Source organism: Gorilla gorilla, chromosome 2 (genome assembly GCF_029281585.2).
Source record: "Gorilla gorilla gorilla isolate KB3781 chromosome 2, NHGRI_mGorGor1-v2.1_pri, whole genome shotgun sequence".
In the NCBI taxonomy this organism is placed as follows: Eukaryota; Metazoa; Chordata; class Mammalia; order Primates; family Hominidae; genus Gorilla; species Gorilla gorilla.
The window spans coordinates 60,125,422-60,142,801 of NC_086017.1; the positions used below are offsets into that span (position 1 = coordinate 60,125,422).

Consider the following 17,380-nt stretch of genomic DNA (forward strand, 5'->3'; position numbering starts at 1 on the left):
TGTGATGGTTGCCACAGGCTGGGCCTGGAGGGCTGCAGATCATTGACTCTGAAGATGGAAGGCTCCATGAGGCTGTGGGAAGGGCCCGCGCGTTGCTGGGGAAGGGAATTGCAGATGGCCAGGCTGGTGATGCTTGTGGGGCGGGCCCTGAGTGCCATCGAGGAGCCTGGACCTTCTCCCGGGGGCAGCCGCGGCCTGAACGTGTGGGGGCGGGCTCGCGGAAAGGCTGGCCTCGACTGGGTGGGGCTCCGGGGTTGGTGCCTCCGCCTCCGGCCGCCAGGGGGCGCCGCCGCCCGTGCTCTGCCCTGCCTGGCTGGTCACAGAGGCTGACGTCAGCGGGTCCCGCGGAGGCCGCTGGACACAAAGGCAGCTTTGTGAGGCAGTGACGGCTCCGCGGCCGCCCCAGGACAGAGCGGCCTGGGCAGAGGGCGGGCCGGGGTCGGCGCCGCGGAGGCGGGGAAGGAGGGAGGGAGGGTTGGAGGGTCGAGCCAGAGACCCGGGACCCCGCCCCCGCACACCTGCCAGTGCCCCGTAGCTTCGGCCGCGGGCACTGGCAGGAGATGAGAGGCTGCTGCCGCCTGGTCGGAAGGACATCGGCGCCCCCCAGGCCCGGTCCCCGCCCCAGTTCCTCGGGCCTTTCCTGCTGCCCCTGCCTGCGAGGGCCGACGACACGGAGAACAGGATCCTGCGCCCAACCCAGGTCCCCGCCTTCTTTCAGAGGCCCAGGCCTGGACCCCGCTGAGCCGCAGATGTGCGAGCAGGAGCGCCAGAGCCCCGATGCCCGCCCAGCAGGAAGCGGGCGGGAGATGGTTCCTTCCTTCTGTCCTGAGGGGGAACCCTGCACAGAGGGACCATTGAGGGCCTGGCATTGTCTGCCTAACTCACCCAGTGCCTCCCTCCCTGGGTGGGCCATGCGGGGCCCTGACAGGATTGCCCTGGTGCCGTCTTGGCAGTGGGTCTGGGTGGGATCCTGGGGGCAGGGCTTCCCTGAGTGCAGACAGCTAGGCCTCCACCTGCCCCGGCCTCCCACCCAGGCTCAGATTTCCAGGGCATAAGGCTCCATTGTCCCAGCACTGGTGGAGGCGGCCTGTCAATTCAGCCTTGTGTTTGGTGGTTGGGAAATTCCCAGCCATGGGGGGCTGCAGGCAGGAAGGGGCTGCCCAGGTGTCCTGCACCCCAACTGAAGGGACTCCATGAGGTTGGTTCCTGGGCATCCCCTGCTGCCTGGAGCTGTCCCAGGCTGGACCTCAACCATTCATCAACCCTCAGGAGCAGTTGGGTGAGGAGCACCAGAAATTCAATGCTCCCTGGCGCTGCATCCCCAGAGCCCTCCCAGCCTAAGAAGCCCCATCTTTCTGTCTCCACCCATGGAGAGCTGCAGCTGTGAGGCCCAGGACCCTTAGCAGGACATGCAGAACTGGGCAGGGACCCAGGCTCATGCTCCCAGCGTGGGGTGAGTTGTCTCCAGCCTGTGGAGACCGCCATGAAGTTGATCTGCCTCCCAGAGGGCCTGGCCCACTTGAAATAATTGCTCCGGCTACTGATGTGGTGGGAACTTTGGTATTTTTAACCCATTTGGGGGGTGGGGGAGCAGCTAGGAAGAGAGAGGCAAGCTTTCAGAGTCAGAGAGGCCTGAGAGAGGAGAGTAGAGGGAAACTCAGTGAGGAGGAGCCAGGCAGGCTGCCTCGGTAGTTCCCCAGGCCTAGACACCCCCCCTGTACCACCCCCTGTCCCAGCAGGTAGGTGCAGACCTAGATGCCAGGTGCAGAAGGGGGAAAGGGCCCTCTCCAGGGTTACAGCAGGGATCACCGAGGCTGCAGGGGCTGCCAAGGCCTGGAAGAAGTCCCATGTTCCAGGGAGCCCCATGGCTTCTGATGTCAGGAAAACTTAGTCCTCTCAGTTCCCCAGAATCATTTCACCCCACCCCACCCAAACTGAGTGGCAAACCAGTTGGGTGGAGAATACAAGCCCTGACTCCAGCTGCCTGGTCAGTGGCATGGCCAGCTAAGTCCTAGCAACCCTGGGAGTCAGGGAGGAGGCAAGGACAAGACTACAGCATTGTTTGGCTGAGTTCTGGGTCTGGCCCCACTCCCCAAAACTGACCCCAATCTCTGTGTCTGCTGCCCTAAAAAGAGACCCTGGGGCTGGGTGTGGTGGCTCACGCCTGTAATCCTAGCACTTTGGGAGGCCCAGGCGGGCGGATCACCTGAGATCAGGAGTTCAAGACCAGTCTGGCCAACATGGTGAAACCCCGTCGCTACTAAAATACAAAAATTAGCTGGGCATGATGATGGGTGCCTGTAATCCCAGCTACTCAGGAGGCTGAAACAGGAGAATCACTTGAACCCAGGAGACGGTGGTTGCAGTGAGCCAAGATTGTGCCACTGCACTCCAGCCTAGGTGGCTGAGCGAGACTCCATCTCAAAAAAATAAATAAAAGGAGACCCTGACTGGATGTAGTGGCTCATGCCTTAATCCGAGCACTTTTGGAGGCCAAGGCAGGAGGATCACTTGAGGCCAAAAGTTTGAGACCAGCCTGGGCAACATAGCAAGACCCCATCTCTTAAAAACAAAAGATCCTAGCGGTCCTCATCTCTACCATGGACTACCAGAGGGAAGGCAGCACCTCTCATCACCCAGGGGGATGGCCTCCAGTCAGCTGGGGTATGTATGCAGCTGTGTGGCAGCAAATGTGTCCATGCCTGCAAGCCACTCAGCCCTCAGTCACACGGTGATGGGCACTAATATCCAAGAGGAGTGGAAGTCAAGGCCATGGGTCCTTTTCTCCCCTTGCCAGAGGTGCAGCCCCACAGCCCCTGGTGATCTTGGCTGGGAGAAAAATCAGAGTTTGACATCTCATCCCACTGCCTTCTGCTTTCTGACCTTACTGAGGTCAGGGTCATCAAGGCCTGGGGGACTGGGACAGGGTTAAGGGGTGTCCTTTCTCCATCCGTCCTCCAACCCCGTGGAGACTCAGCATGCCTAGGAAGGTGGAAGGGCTTCCTGCGGGCACACCATCTCCTGCCTCCCTGTGCCTGTCCTCTGCTGGGTCCTGGGTTCTCCAGTGATTATAGCCCTTGCTGCTTCCCCCACAGTGGGGAACACAGAGCCCTGCCCAGAGGCTTGAACCTGGCACCACAGGGGTCTGGAATTACACAGAAGACGGGTGACAGCCAAGGTGGATCATGAACGGTGAGGAGAAGTCCAGCAGGTGACAAGGGGAAGGGTCTAAAGGGTGGAGGGCACAGCGCAAGCAAAGTCTTGGCAACAAAAGAGCTAATGCATCCCAGAAACGGGGCAGGTGGAGTACTGGAAGCTACACCAAGCTTCAGAGTGGTCCTGTGGCCTCGGTGTGGTAGCTCAGGCCTATAATTCCAACACTTTGGGAGGCTGAGGCAGGAGGATAACTTGAACCCAGGAGTTCAAGATCAGCCTGGGCAACATAGTGAGACCTCCATTTTTACAAAAAATACAAAAATTAACTGTGTGTTGTGGTGTGTGCCTGGAGTCCCAGCTCCTCGGGAGGCTGAGGTGGGGGGATCACTTGAGTTCTGGAGGTCAAGGCTGCTGTGGGCCATGATCTTGCCACTGCACTCCAGCCTGGGTGGCAAAGCAAGATCCTGTCTCAAAAAAAAAAAAAAAAAAAAAAAAAAGATGAAAAAGAGAGTGGCCCTGTGAATGCCAAGCTAAAAGCCTGCAATCCCGCCAAACTTCAGCAAGCTCTCTGAGTCAGGGGTCAGGGACAGGGTCCTGCAGAGGGGAGACATGGGGAGAGAAATGACAGAATGACCCCAGGGATACAGCCTGGGGGAGGGTAAAGGGGTCAGTGGTTGTCCTAAGTAAGACAAAAGGTAGGGGCTCTCAGGAGGGCAGGCTTGGCAGTGCCAGGGGTGGGTTGGGGACTTGGGAAGGGAGAAGACTGAGGAGTCCCCACCCAGGGGAGGGAGGGAGGTTCAAGTAGAACCTTGGGCACAGAGGGTTGAGGACCCTGGGGTCAAGAGAACCCTGGGGTCAGAGGGTTGAGGAAGTAATTGTACTGAGGTGGCCGGGAGCGGTGACTCATGCCTCTAATCCCAGCACTTTGGGAGGCCAAGGCAGGAGGACTGCTTGAGCCCAGGAGTTCAAGACCAGCCTGGGCAACATGACAAAACCTCATCTCTGCCAAAAATAATAATAATAATACAAAAAAATTAGCTAGGCATGGTGGCGCATGCCTGTAGTCCCAGCTACTCAGGAGGTTGAGGTGGGAGGATCACTTGAGCTCGGCAGGTTGAAGCTGCCGTGAGCCATGATCCCACCACTGCACTCCACCCTGGGTGACAAAGCAAGATCCTGTCTCAAAAAAAAGAAAAAAAAGTACTGGGGTGAGGGGCACAACAAAAGGGGACAAGAGAGGAGCTGAGCCCGAGAAGGGGCCTTGTTCAGCTGGGATGGAAGAGGCAGCAGTGGAGGGTTTCTCTGAGGCCCTCATAGGCCTGGGTGCCCAAGATGCCCAGAGCTAAGGTGGCAGCAAGAGTGCATACCTGTGGTACCCCCACTGTGTGCCAGACCTGCCTGGCCACTGTCTGCAGCTGCAGGGAAAATGAGAGGTGCAGACTCCAGCTAGGGCCATGGGGTCGGCTGAGCGGCAGGGTAGAGATTCAGCCCCACCTCCTGCTGGACTAACAAGGGGGTTGATCCTTGGGCCTGGCTCCAGACTCCTCAGCCCTCCCCAGAGCATTCAGAGCCCCATACCCAGCACTCCTGGGAGGCTCTCCCCTAGCCAGTTAGGAGAATGTAGTATTTATGTGAATGTCTGTTCATGAGTGCAGTGTGCCCTCAGAGTCCACTTTCCAGCATTCCTGGCATAGCCCCCTCCACTCTGCCGGGCTCCAGAGGAGGGAGGGAGAGGGAGGCCCCGCCCCCAGCCCCCTCTCCTCCCACCCCTCCCTGCTGGGCAATGAGGAAAACAGGAGTGAGGGAAGAGCTGTGATGTGGCTGGTGGGGGGGGGCTCCCGTATCCCAGAGGGGCTGACCTCAGCCTGGGAGGAATGTGCAGGAGGGGAGGGCAGGGGTGGGGCGGGCGGGGGTAGGGCCACAGCCAAAGGCCCAGGGTTCTTGGCAGCCCCTCCCTCAGCACCTCCATCTCAGTTCTGACAGGGCCCTCAGAAGGGAAGGGGAACAGGCAAGGAGGGGAGGAGCTAATCTTTCAAAAAAGGTGGGCCAGGGTCCCCTGGGAATGTGAAGACCAGGCTGGGGTGAGGACATGCCTGCAGACGCTTCCCCAGGAGATGCCCCTGGGGCAGGGCCTTAGAGTGTCTAGGAAGTTAGGCCTCAGGTGATGATCCTATGGCCTCCCACGCCTGCCCCCATCGTGCCTAAGTCCTCTGGGCAGCATGACCTGGTACCTACGTGGCCAGAACAAGGAAGAGTTGTGACGTTGGAGCCACAAGCCCTGATGACTAAAGCAGGTGTGAGTGGGGCGCCCAAGATCCCATCCAGCCCAGGCTGCACTGGGAGGGTTGCCACAACCTTCCTCAGATGGGTGTCCCACCCCAACCACACCACCCGGAGTCCAGGCAGGGGCAAAGGGGCAGGACCAGCTGGTGGCCAGGGGTGGGGAGGCAGGTGCTGAGATTTGGCACAACAATCCAGGTTTTTCCAGAAGGAAAAGCCAAGGCCGTGGTAGGCCATGCCACTGACAGGCAGCCCCAGAGCAAGGACCCAGGCAGGCCTCTGCCCATAGAAGCTCCCTCAAAAGAGAGAGGTCCAGGGCAGGAGTACAGGCAGGAAAAGGGACCCCAGCTGCCTTGCCTGGTTTGCCCCATTCTGTTGAGACTCAGGCTCAGGCTGCCTGATTCCAGAATCCTCGAGGAGTTCCAGCCCCCAGTGTGACCCACAGGCAGTGACCCTGCTCCTGGAGTGCTGACCTCCATGGGGGCCCCTACCCATGGCCTGGCACACTGGACCTGGGGCTGAGGAACAGAAAGGGGACCATGTGGAATCAGGGACAACTTGACCTCCCATCCCTGGAGACCTCCATTCCTACTCAAGGGAGGGTACACATCTAGAGGACAGAGGACAGGGCACAGCACTCAATGGGGAAAGAGACAGCCTAGTCCTTTTGGCTGGGGGTTGACTCCCAGGCTATTGGAAAGATAATGGCGGTGGGGGGGGAGGTTCTGATCCCGTTTCCCAGAGTGAACACAGGTGGAGGAAGGTGCGGGGTGATGAAACAGAGACAGGGCCCCTGGGCCTGGAAAACATAAGGCAGTGAGGGCCTATGGGGGCACAATGGGAGTGGATGGGAGCCTCTGAGGCACTTGCTGATCCTGGCTGCTTGGGTGGAAAGCTGTAAACAGCCAAAGAATGTTGTCTGCTTGCATGGAGCCAGGAGAGCCTGCCCAGGTCCTCTAAGGCTAGAGGCAGCTACTCCTGGAGTAGGAAAAGGCCGCATCCAGGAAGCCCACGAGCCCAGGCAGGGATCTGTCCTTCCACTTGCCCTCCTGAAGGGCCCTGCGGCTCCCACTGGCCCCTGTTATTTACCTGCCAGCTGGCCAGGCCAGGCCAGGTATACCAGGTCCTCAGGCTCAGGAAGGAGGGGCATAGCCCCACTTCCACTTCCAGGGGACTTGGAGATGTGCCCCCTACCTCTGTCCTTGCTTGGCTGGAGGCATCCAGGGCTGGGCAACAGAACTGCAACACTTGGAATGCCCACACTGCCCCATCAACCTTGGGAGGTGGTAGGAAAATGCCTTTTGCGGGGATGGAAGGATCAAAGCCGATTCTCAAGCCCTGGTATATTCACTCAGGTGGACTTCAGGGCTCCACTCTGCCACTGTCAACATACAGTCCCTCCAGAGAAGTACCCGTCATGCTACAAATGGGGCACGTTCACCAGACTCAGCTTCAGGACAAGACCCCAGGTCATTCCCAACTGAGGCTCCGAGGTGCAGGAGCTCCGTCCTGTCTGTAAAACTCCCTGTTTTTGGCTCTGGGTTTGGTGGGGGTTGTTCCTCCCACCTCCAACCTAGAAAGAGAAGCCAGAGGAAGGGAGGTAACATGGTCCGCCCCCCAACCTCTCAGCAGAGATGCAAAGCTACCTGTCCAGGATGGCGGACTCCGGATGGGCCCCGCCCTGTGGTGCAGAAGTGAGATTTGCTGCTCCTCCTGCATCTGCCCCTCTCCTGCCCTCCTCTCCCTCCCCGATCTGGCTGTCATGGAAGAAGCCACTGCTGGCCAGGCCACTGAAGTACTAAGTGGCCCAAGTGGTGAGGAAGGATGGGGACTGGGTCCTGAGGGCCCATCCGACCTCCAGTTGAGAGCCCCTCCCCTGACCTCCGGCTGCCCGCCCACCCCAGCCGGTCCCTGGGAACTGAGGTGGCAGCTGAGCTCCCCATTATCTTTCCCCACAGCTCCCCACCTGTGGAGGGACAGGTGAGATATTGGAGTCCACGGGTGGTGCCCCCACCCAGTGATTCCCTTTGCCTGCTGAGCCCCTGGAGCTGGGGTTTCTTCCTCCCTTGCCTTGGCTGGCCACCTGGCTTCTGGGACCGCCACCTGGCTTCTGGGACCGCCACCTGGGGCACCCTTCTGCTTTAAGGCCCAATATGGGAGGGGTCGTCCCTACCAGCCCCTCCCTTGTGCCCATTCCACTCCCGCCTGGCTGCCGTCTCCAGCCGGTCCCGGCTGCCTGCCCGGTCACCCGATCCGCCCTCTAAACTTTACTGCGCAGCGGGCGGCGCGTGGGGCGGTGGCTGGCCTGGTGGGGGCGGGGGCTGCTCCTTAAAGGAGCCGTCAGAGGGTCCCCAGCGGCCCCAGGGTGGGAAGGGGCCAGAGTGGAGAGATGCTGCTGCGGGAGTCCTCGGTGGAGTGTGAGAAGGCAGCCAGTGTTGGCCTGGAAGACCTCTAGAACCTGAGAAGAGGCAGCGGCAAGTGTCAGCGGAGGGAAGGAGGGAGGTGGGGGTCCTGGCCTGGGATGGGGCCAGGAGCTGGGCAGGAGTGTGGGTGGAGGGGCCTGGAACCTGCCCCAGCAGCTGCTCCACTTGCTTAATCCCACCTGGAACCTTGTCCCACTCCCTGGGTTCCTGTGTCCAGCACCTGCCGAGCTGACCCCTGGGAAGGAGGGTGGGCATAGCAGCCAGGTCTTTGCCCCAGCTGAAGGCCAGGGGGAGGTGTCTGGCTCCTAGAGTGAAGGGGCTCAAAGATGGGGAGAACTCAAGGGGCGAGAGAAGTGAAGGGAGAGGCTCAGAGAGGCTGTGGAGGCGTTGAGAGGGAAGGCCAGCTCAGCGAGGCCAGGAGGCTGGGGTGCGAGTGAAGGGCTGCCTCACCTTGCCCCTCTTTGATTCCTCAGGGGTGTGGAGAGAGAGCCCTCAAGCTCAAATGCAGAGGCTGCTTCAGCTGGGTTGGGAGCAGTCCCCAAGTCAGAGGCTGAGGCTTCTGCCCAGGTCTTGGGTCTCCTGGGTAGCACTTCTCCCTCTGAGGAATGGAGTGATTGATGCTGCAGTTGGATTTGCTCACTTGCATGCCCAGAGACACGTCTATTCTTATGGGTGCACACGTTTGCACATGCACAAATGTGCAACACATCTGTGTGCAAAATATGCACATATCACACATATGCACTGCATGGATTGCACAGTGCCACATGTGTGTGCACACCAACCCATATCCACACATGTGCAATATGACACACTATATATTTGCTCATAGACGTGCACACACATGCACATACACACTACACACATGCGCGCATCACAAGGGGACACTCAGAAACACATTCACAGGTACCCACACCCTTGGCTCCAGCCTCAAAAGTGTCTCTGTGTTTTTCTGCGGGACTGTGGGGACACTGCCACCTCCAGAGGCCTGACCCCCTCCTGTCACTCTCACTCTTTTGACTGGCTTGTTTTGCTCATTGCACTTGGCACCCTCTGCATCCATCTGATTCCTTGTTGGCGCTCTGTCCCCTTTCACATGGGGACCTTGTCTATGTCTCCCAGTATCCCTCCTCCCAGGTCTAGGCTGGCATGAAGTGGGTGGCACATTGTGAATTAATGTCTGTGAGTGTGTATACAAGAGAGGAGGTTACTGGGAAGGGTGACGTGGTGAGGCGGGCTTGCCAGTGCAGGGTGACCCTGAGGGTGTGCCCAGTGGCGTGGGTGTGTCTGTGATTGTGGCCAGGCGGGGCACCCTCGGAGGGGAGGGTTCGGAAGTGGAATGCGACCCCCCAGCCTCTTTCCCCTAGGGGCTGTAATCCGATCCCTGGGGACTCCCCACCCCCAGCCTCCCGCCCTCGCCCTCACTGCTGACTCCTCTTCCAGATCCTGGGGCAGAGTCCAGGGCAGCTCAAGGCTCCTCCACACACACACCCGCTGAACCCTGAGCGCCCTGAGCTGCTGAGATGGGGCGGGCCGGGGCTGCCGCCGTGATCCCGGGCCTGGCCCTGCTCTGGGCAGTGGGGCTGGGGAGTGCCGCCCCCAGCCCCCCACGCCTTCGGCTCTCCTTCCAAGGTAGGTGCACCTGGCAGGCGGGAGGGCCCAGCTTGAGGTGGGCAGGAAAGGGTCCCCGTATGGCCAGGGGGCTCTGTGTTGGCTGTTGCCCCATGTGCGTGCCTGTCACCAGACTCTGGTAGGATTAGTGGGCACTCTCAGGCCACCTCCAGTTAACCCTGTCCGGGCCTCAGCCCCCAGCCTCTGCCCACATTCTCTTCGTGCTTTCTCAGGAAGACCCCTCCTGTCCCCATAGCAACAGACCTTGTCTCTGTTCCGTTCAGTACCCCCAACAAGGCTATACTCCTTCAGCAGAGCAACAGGGAAGTCAGAGCCCCCTTCTCATGCCTCCTGTATAGGAGGGTGGCCCCTGGGCAGTGGCAGTGAATAGGCAGTTCTGCTGAGCTCAGGCTGGTGGTGGAGTGACAGGAAAGGAACTCTCAGCCTGACTTTTGGGAGTTGGGGTTCTGGCCATCCCTGCATGCCAGTCTCCTCCAGGACTCTGGTGTCCATAAGCCTTGCCTCCCAGTGCGCCCGCCTGGAGACACCACCTGTCTGAGCATGCCCAAGTTCAACCTGCCTTCCTCTTCCTGGGGGGATGTACCACCTACCCTGGCAGCTCCACACGTGCACCTGGGTGGGCTTGGGTTTGCGTGTGTAAACTCACACACATGTAAACTCACATGTGTACAGGCCAGGTCCTAATGGCAACCTTGGCCTATAGAGTCACCACCAGGCAGGACCTGGGGGAGGCTTCCAGCATGGCTGGCGAGTCATCAGCAGTGTCCTGCCCTGCAGAGCTCCAGGCCTGGCATGGTCTCCAGACTTTCAGCCTGGAGCGAACCTGCTGTTACGAGGCCTTGCTGGTGGATGAGGAGCGTGGACGCCTGTTTGTGGGCGCCGAGAACCATGTGGCCTCCCTCAACCTGGACAATATCAGCAAGCGGGCCAAGAAGGTGCCAGGGACTCCCAACCCCAGCACTCCCCAGGGAAGGAGCCCTGGGACCCCACTCCAGCCTGGAGAGACCCAGAGGAATGGCTCCCTGAGGTAGAGAATATCCCAAGTTCCTGACCTGTGTCCCCTCTCCCCCAACCTCCCGATAGCTGGCCTGGCCGGCCCCTGTGGAATGGCGAGAGGAGTGCAACTGGGCAGGGAAGGACATTGGTGTGAGTGCCAGCTGCCCGGGCCGGGAGTGGGGAGGGTCAGCCCCTCACCCCAGAGACAGGGCAGGGCTAAAACAGAGGCCTGCCTGTTCTGGCTGGGATGAGGGCAGGGAGGTCGAGGTGGCTGAGGTCTGGGGGTGGTGAGTCAGGGTGGGGGCTCGTGTAATTCTTCTGGGGCGCCTCTGAGTCATGGGAGGCTTTGCAGGCCTGTGCTTCCCCAGACACCCACCCTCGTGAGGCCTGAGCTGGTCAGCAAGGGCCCCCAGGTCCCTGTAGCCCATGTTAGTACTTGCCTGGGCTGATGCCGAAGAGAGGGAGGGGTGAGGATGCCACTGGTGAGCTGGGACCTCTTAAGGCTACGTCCCTGGGGGAAGCCTCACACCTCCAACCCTACTAGACTGAGTGCATGAACTTCGTGAAGTTGCTGCATGCCTACAACAGCACCCATTTGCTGGCCTGTGGCACGGGAGCCTTCCACCCAACCTGTGCCTTTGTGGAAGTGGGCCACCGGGCAGAGGTAAGGCTGGATCTAGGCAGGGAGGGAGGTCAGGAGGGTAAGAAGGGCCTGGTAGTCACAACTTGCCACACCTCCCAGGAGCCCGTCCTCCGGCTGGACCCAGGAAGGATAGAGGATGGCAAGGGGAAGAGTCCTTATGACCCCAGGCATCGGTCCGCCTCCGTGCTGGTGGGTGAGTCCAAGGGCTAAGGCCCCAAGAGAACCCCTTAGAAACTCTAGAACCTCACAAAGTCCCAAGACCCCCAAGAGCTCCAGGGAATCCCCCATAACCTCACTCGCTCCCAGAGCTCCCCAGGCCTTCCTGCCCCAAGAGCCCTCCATTTGCCTGAGTGGCCCTTGCTCTGTCTGCAGGGGAGGAGCTATACTCAGGGGTGGCAGCAGACCTCATGGGACGAGACTTTACCATCTTTCGCAGCCTAGGGCAACGTCCGAGTCTCCGAACAGAGCCACACGACTCCCGCTGGCTCAATGGTGAGAGGCTGGTGGGGTTGGTGGGAGGAGGTCGTCACCCTCCCACAGGGCAGGTGCCAAGCAAGGCCCATAAAGTAAGTGAGCAGTGGGTGTGGCCAGGTCTTATCAAATACCCTCCTTAATCAGGCACTGGCGTCACAGAGACAGACAAGACAGGTATGACCGTGACCTCTTTGAGTTCACCGATCACATACATGATAAGATCAAGTCCAATGGCCTTGAGGCCAGAGAGAGACAAGGGAGGAAGGGAAAAGGAGACTGGGTGGCTGGAGGGGGTTGGGTAAAGGAAGCCGCTGTGCTGAGGGGAGTATGAGCTAATTCCCAAGCACAAGACAGCTAGCCAGCAAAATTTAGGGATGAGCATTCCAGGCAGAGGGAACAACTAGTGCAAAGGCCTGGATGCAGGAACAAGCAAAGGAATAGACTTGCAGAGCTAGCAATGAAAAGGGGGCCTGGACTGTCAGGGGCCAGAGTCATTTATTCTAAGAGTCATGGGGGCTGGGCACAATGGCTTGCGCCTGTAATCCCAGCACTTTGGGAGGCTGAGGCAGACAGATTGCTTGAAGACAGGAGTTTCATACCAGCCTGGGCTACAAAGCAAGACAAAAAATAAAATAAAATTAGCTGGGGGCAGTGGCATGCACACACCTGTAGTCCTGGCTAGTCAGGAGGCTGAGATGGAAGTATCACTTGAGCCCAGGAGTTGGAGGCTGCAGTGAGCCATGATGCTGCCACTGCAGGACAGAGCAGACCCTGTCTCTAAATCAAATAAAAATCAAATAAGGGCTATGGGCTGGTGGGCGCAGTGGCTCACACCTGTAATCTCAGCACTTTGGGAGGCAGAGGCAGGCAAATCGCTTGAGGCCAGGAGTTTGAGACTAGCCTGGCCAACATGGTGAAACCCTGTCTCTACTAAAAAATACAAAAATTGGCCGGGTGCAGTGGTGTGCACCTGTAATCCCAGCACTTTGGGAGGCTGAGGCGGGCGGATCACCTGAGTTCAGGCATTTGAGACCAGCCTGGCCAACATGGTGAAACCCCGTCTCTACTAAATATACAAAAATTAGTCCGGCATGATGGTGTGCATCTGTAATCCCAGCTACTCAGGAGGCTGAGGCAGGAGAATCGCCTGAACCCAGGAGGCGGAGGTTGCAGTGAATGGAGACTGTGCCACTGCATTCCAGCCTGGGCAATAGAGCGAGACTTCGTCTCAAAAAAAAAAAAAAAAAAAAGCCAGGTGTGGTGGTAGGCTCTGACTGTAATCTCAGCTACTCGGGAGGCTGAGGTTGCAGTGAGCCGAGATCGAGCACTCCAGCCTGGGCGACAGAGCGAGACTGTCTCAAAAAAATAAATAAAATAAATAAAAAATAATAATAATAATAAAGAGCAATGGGACCCAGCAGAAGGATTTGAAGCAGGAGTGGGGAGCATCTGGTTATGCTAGAGAGGAAGATTCATGAGTGAAGGTGAAACCAGATTACCTCATCTCCCTCCTACCCCAGCCTAAGGTGCTGGGCGACTGTGTCGGGCGAGATCGGAGGCTAGCCGGGCTTCCCGCCTGCGCCCCCAGGTAGCCACGGTCTCTGCTGCCCCCTCGCGGCTGCTTCTTGCCTCGCAGGCCCTGATCCTTTGGATTCGGTCCGCCCAGAGCGCCAACTGGACATGGTGCTAGAGGTTGGGTGGTCAGACACTGTGATCCCGGGTGCTGTGCCCGCACTACGGGAAGGGGAAGCAGCGCGTGGGTCTCGCATCAGGAGGCAAGGCCAGGACCCGCTGACCCATGCCTCCTGCCGCGGTCAGAGCCCAAGTTTGTCAAGGTATTTTGGATCCCGGAGAGCGAGAACCCAGACGACGACAAAATCTACTTCTTCTTTCGTGAGACGGCGGTAGAGACGGCGCCGGCACTGGGACGCCTGTCCGTGTCCCGCGTTGGCCAGATCTGCCGGGTGAGGAGTCCCTGGGCCACACCCGGCGACCCTGCCCCTACCCCTTTGCCTGCCCTGGTCTCGCCCTCATCCCCTTTGATCGTCCCGGCAGAACGACGTGGGCGGCCAGCGCAGCCTGGTCAACAAGTGGACGACGTTCCTGAAGGCGCGGCTGGTGTGCTCGGTGCCCGGCGTCGAGGGCGACACCCACTTCGATCAGCTCCGTGAGTGCGGGAGTGGGTATGGGGTTGGGGAGGGGGGCAGCGGCGCAGACTCCGGGAGCCCCCGCCGCAGCGGGGCTGTGCGCCCTACCCCAGCTAGGCCCCTTCCCCGCAGAGGATGTGTTTCTGTTGTCCTCGCGGGACCACCGGACCCCGCTGCTCTATGCCGTCTTCTCCACGTCCAGGTGAGGGGCAGGAGGTAGGGAGCGCCCGGGGCGGGCCGCTGGGCTCCACCCGGCCCCTCACCTCGCCCTGGTCTTCGCCTCCAGCAGCATCTTCCAGGGCTCTGCGGTGTGCGTGTACAGCATGAACGACGTGCGCCGGGCCTTCTTGGGACCCTTTGCACACAAGGAGGGGCCCATGCACCAGTGGGTGTCATACCAGGGTCGCGTCCCCTACCCGCGGCCAGGCATGGTTGGTAGTCCAGGGACTTCTGCTACAACCCACTTCAAAGCCTCAAGGGTTTGAGAACTTGGCCTGGGGTCTTCTTGGTGAATGTGGTTTCTTCCTTTAGTTATGGGTGGGAAAACGTTTCCATCATAAGACAAGGCTTGTTTCCCGCCTCTGACTTCCTAGGGCAAGGCTGATCTCCTCTCTAATTCTCAGGGCAGGATTCTGTCCCCATCCCCCTCCATGTTCCCAGAGGCTGGGCATGGAGGGCTGCCTATCAAGCCCCCATATCTATATCCCTGCTGTGCTTCCCTTTCCCCCACCCCCAGTGCCCCAGCAAGACCTTTGGCACCTTCAGTTCCACCAAGGACTTCCCAGACGATGTCATCCAGTTTGCGCGGAACCACCCCCTCATGTACAACTCTGTCCTGCCTATTGGGGGGCGCCCTCTTTTCCTACAAGTTGGAGCCAATTACACCTTCACTCAAATTGCCGCGGACCGGGTTGCAGCCGCTGACGGACACTATGACGTCCTCTTCATTGGCACAGGTCAGGGTCCCTCCACAGCGACCCCCAGGCTCCCATCCAGGCCCTGTGGGCTGCTGGTGGAAGCTCTCCCTGTTCAGTCCCATCTCCACATCCTTTCCTGGGCTGTGTCTCCACCTTGTGGATGCTGCCCAACCCACACTCTTCCAGTCCACACTCTTCACAACCCAAACATGCTGAGGGTAGACGCCTCAAAGGCGAGGAGACACTAGCCCCAGCTGTCCGGGAGCACCAATGGTCATTACCCCTTCTCATCCCTGCAGACGCTGGCACGGTGCTGAAGGTGATCTCGGTCCCCAAGGGCAGTAGGCCCAGCGCAGAGGGGCTGCTCCTGGAGGAGCTGCACGTGTTTGAGGTGAGGCCTCGCCCCCAGTCGCCCGGGACCCCCCCACCCCACTAAGCCCTGACCCCGTCGCCCCTCCTCCCTCTCAGGACTCGGCCGCTGTCACCAGCATGCAAATTTCTTCCAAGAGGGTGAGTGACCAGGATGGGGGTCGGGGTGGGATGGACTGAGCTTGTGCCTGGCGTGTCCCAAGCCTCTGGCCCCTTTTGGTAGTTTGCAGTCCCGGGTTTGAGTACAGGCTCTGGCTTTGCTAGACTGTGTGACCTGAGGCGTAAGACCTCAGTGTTCCCATCTGTCGAGTGGGAGAAGGGATCCCTGACCGATGGGAGGCAGGCGTGGGGTCGCCCTCGGTCAGCCCAGAGCCCCTCGTGCCCCCTAGCACCAGCTGTACGTAGCCTCGCGGAGCGCGGTGGCCCAGATCGCGTTGCACCGCTGCGCTGCCCACGGCCGCGTCTGCACCGAATGCTGTCTGGCGCGTGACCCCTACTGCGCCTGGGACGGGGTCGCGTGCACGCGCTTCCAGCCCAGTGCCAAGAGGTGGGCGGGGTCGGGGTTGGGCCGCCGGGAGGGAGGCGAAGGGTCTTTCACTGCCCGGGGCTGAAAGAAGAAGGGCTCACAGAAGATCGGATGTTCCCCACAGGCGGTTCCGGCGGCAAGACGTAAGGAATGGCGACCCCAGCACGTTGTGCTCCGGAGGTGAGTGCCCCAGCTGCCCCTACCGTCAGCCCCAGAAGACGCCCCACCTGCCCTGCCTTGCCTAAATCTGACTTTCTTCTCGCCCCAAGACTCGTCTCGTCCCGCGCTGCTGGAACACAAGGTGTTCGGCGTGGAGGGCAGCAGCGCCTTTCTGGAGTGTGAGCCCCGCTCGCTGCAGGCGCGCGTGGAGTGGACTTTCCAGCGCGCAGGGGTGACAGCCCACACCCAGGTGAGCCTTACTCCGCTCTCCCCGCCAGGCTCCTGTCCCACCCCCTGCATCCAGGAGAGGCCCCGCCCTACCCAACGAAGCCCCGTCCAACCAGACCCACTCCCCGCCCTGTCCAGTTTGGTCCCTCACCTGCACTCCACAAGCTGCTGAGGCCCCATTGCGTCCAACGGGGCTCCTGACCCGCCTCCCCTGAATCAAGGAGAAGACCCGCCCTCGACCCGCCCATCGAGGTCCCTGACCCACCCCTCCCTACGTTCATGTAAACCCCGCCTCTTTCGGATTCTCCCTTGAAGACCACCAGCTCCCAAACACTGAGCCTTAAAATGTGCGCCCGCGGGCACCCCTTTCCCGCTCCACCTCGGCTCCCAATGACTCTTTGCTTCTTCCGTCGCGTGCTAGGGCCCGGAAGCCCTGTTCCCGGCCCGACACCCCCGCCTCACGCTGCCCTCTGCCCGCAGGTGCTGGCAGAGGAGCGCACCGAGCGCACCGCCCGGGGACTACTGCTGCGCAGGCTGCGGCGCCGGGACTCGGGCGTGTACTTGTGCGCCGCCGTCGAGCAGGGCTTTACGCAACCGCTGCGTCGCCTGTCGCTGCACGTGTTGAGTGCTACGCAGGCCGAACGGCTGGCGCGGGCCGAGGAGGCGGCGCCTGTCGCGCCGCCGGGCCCCAAACTCTGGTACCGGGACTTTCTACAGCTGGTGGAGCCGGGCGGCGGTGGCAGCGCGAACTCCCTGCGCATGTGCCGCCCGCAGCCTCCGCTGCAGTCACTGCCCGTGGAGTCGCGGAGAAAGGGCCGTAACCGGAGGACCCACGCCCCTGAGCCTCGCGCTGAGCGGGGGCCGCGCAGCGCAACGCACTGGTGACCTGACTGTCCCCACGCCGGGAACCAAGCAGGAGACGACAGGCGAGAGAGGAGCCAGACAGACCCTGAAAAGAAGGACGGGTTGGGGCCGGGCACATTGGGGGTCACCGGCCGATGGAGACACCAACCGACAGGCCCTGGCTGAGGGCAGCTGCGCGGGATTATTTATTAACAGGATAACCCTTGAATGTAGCAGCCCCGGGAGGGCGGCACAGGTCGGGCGCAGGATTCAGCCGGAGGGAAGGGACGGGGAAGCCGGGCTCCAGAGCAACGACCAGGGCCGAGGAGGTGCCTGGAGTGCCCACCCTGGGAGACAGACCCCACCTCCTTGGGTAGTGAGCAGTGAGCAGAAAGCTGTGAACAGGCTGGGCTGCTGGAGATGGGGCGAGGCAGGCCGACTGTACTAAAGTAACGCAATAAACGCATTATCAGCCAAAGCTGGAATGGCCCCAGCAGAAAACCCCAGTCCTCGGCCTTGCTATGTGGTCTTGGGCACCTTACTAGTGGTGTCAGGACCCGAGTTTCTCCTGTCCAAGGTTGCCTGGT

General features: G+C 60.4%; 1 protein-coding gene across 8 annotated transcripts; it reads left to right on the forward strand.

Moving 5' to 3' along the window:
- Nucleotides 1–351: 351 nt before the first annotated feature.
- SEMA3B (semaphorin 3B) lies at nt 352–17,294 on the forward strand. Of its 8 annotated transcripts, XM_063703813.1 has the most exons (24): nt 352–700; nt 1,270–1,453; nt 1,740–2,664; nt 3,096–3,192; nt 6,792–6,905; nt 7,069–7,250; nt 7,395–7,910; nt 9,303–9,491; nt 10,269–10,426; nt 10,575–10,637; nt 11,032–11,151; nt 11,230–11,323; nt 11,503–11,622; nt 13,423–13,568; nt 13,660–13,771; nt 13,884–13,953; nt 14,038–14,182; nt 14,488–14,707; nt 14,968–15,059; nt 15,137–15,178; nt 15,427–15,584; nt 15,688–15,743; nt 15,833–15,972; nt 16,431–17,294. In XM_063703813.1, the coding sequence occupies exons 8-24, from the start codon at nt 9,383–9,385 to the stop codon at nt 16,833–16,835; spliced, it is 2,250 nt and encodes a 749-aa protein (XP_063559883.1). In that variant the 5' UTR covers nt 352–700; nt 1,270–1,453; nt 1,740–2,664; nt 3,096–3,192; nt 6,792–6,905; nt 7,069–7,250; nt 7,395–7,910; nt 9,303–9,382; the 3' UTR covers nt 16,836–17,294. The 8 variants fall into 8 exon arrangements, with proteins under 8 accessions (XP_063559883.1, XP_063559882.1, XP_063559881.1 ...); XM_063703812.1 differs by having other exon boundaries at nt 1,270–2,664; nt 7,066–7,250; XM_063703811.1 differs by having other exon boundaries at nt 1,270–2,664.
- Nucleotides 17,295–17,380: the final 86 nt, after the last annotated feature.

Bases quoted from the DNA above. Each gene is read 5' to 3' on its own strand.
- SEMA3B (XM_063703812.1), top strand. From the start codon at position 9,383: ATGGGGCGGGCCGGGGCTGCCGCCGTGATCCCGGGCCTGGCCCTGCTC. The intron at 14,183-14,487 runs GTTGGTAGTCCA...CCCCACCCCCAG, and splicing joins CCTACCCGCGGCCAGGCATG to TGCCCCAGCAAGACCTTTGG. The intron at 15,060-15,136 runs GTGAGGCCTCGC...CCTCCCTCTCAG, and splicing joins AGGAGCTGCACGTGTTTGAG to GACTCGGCCGCTGTCACCAG.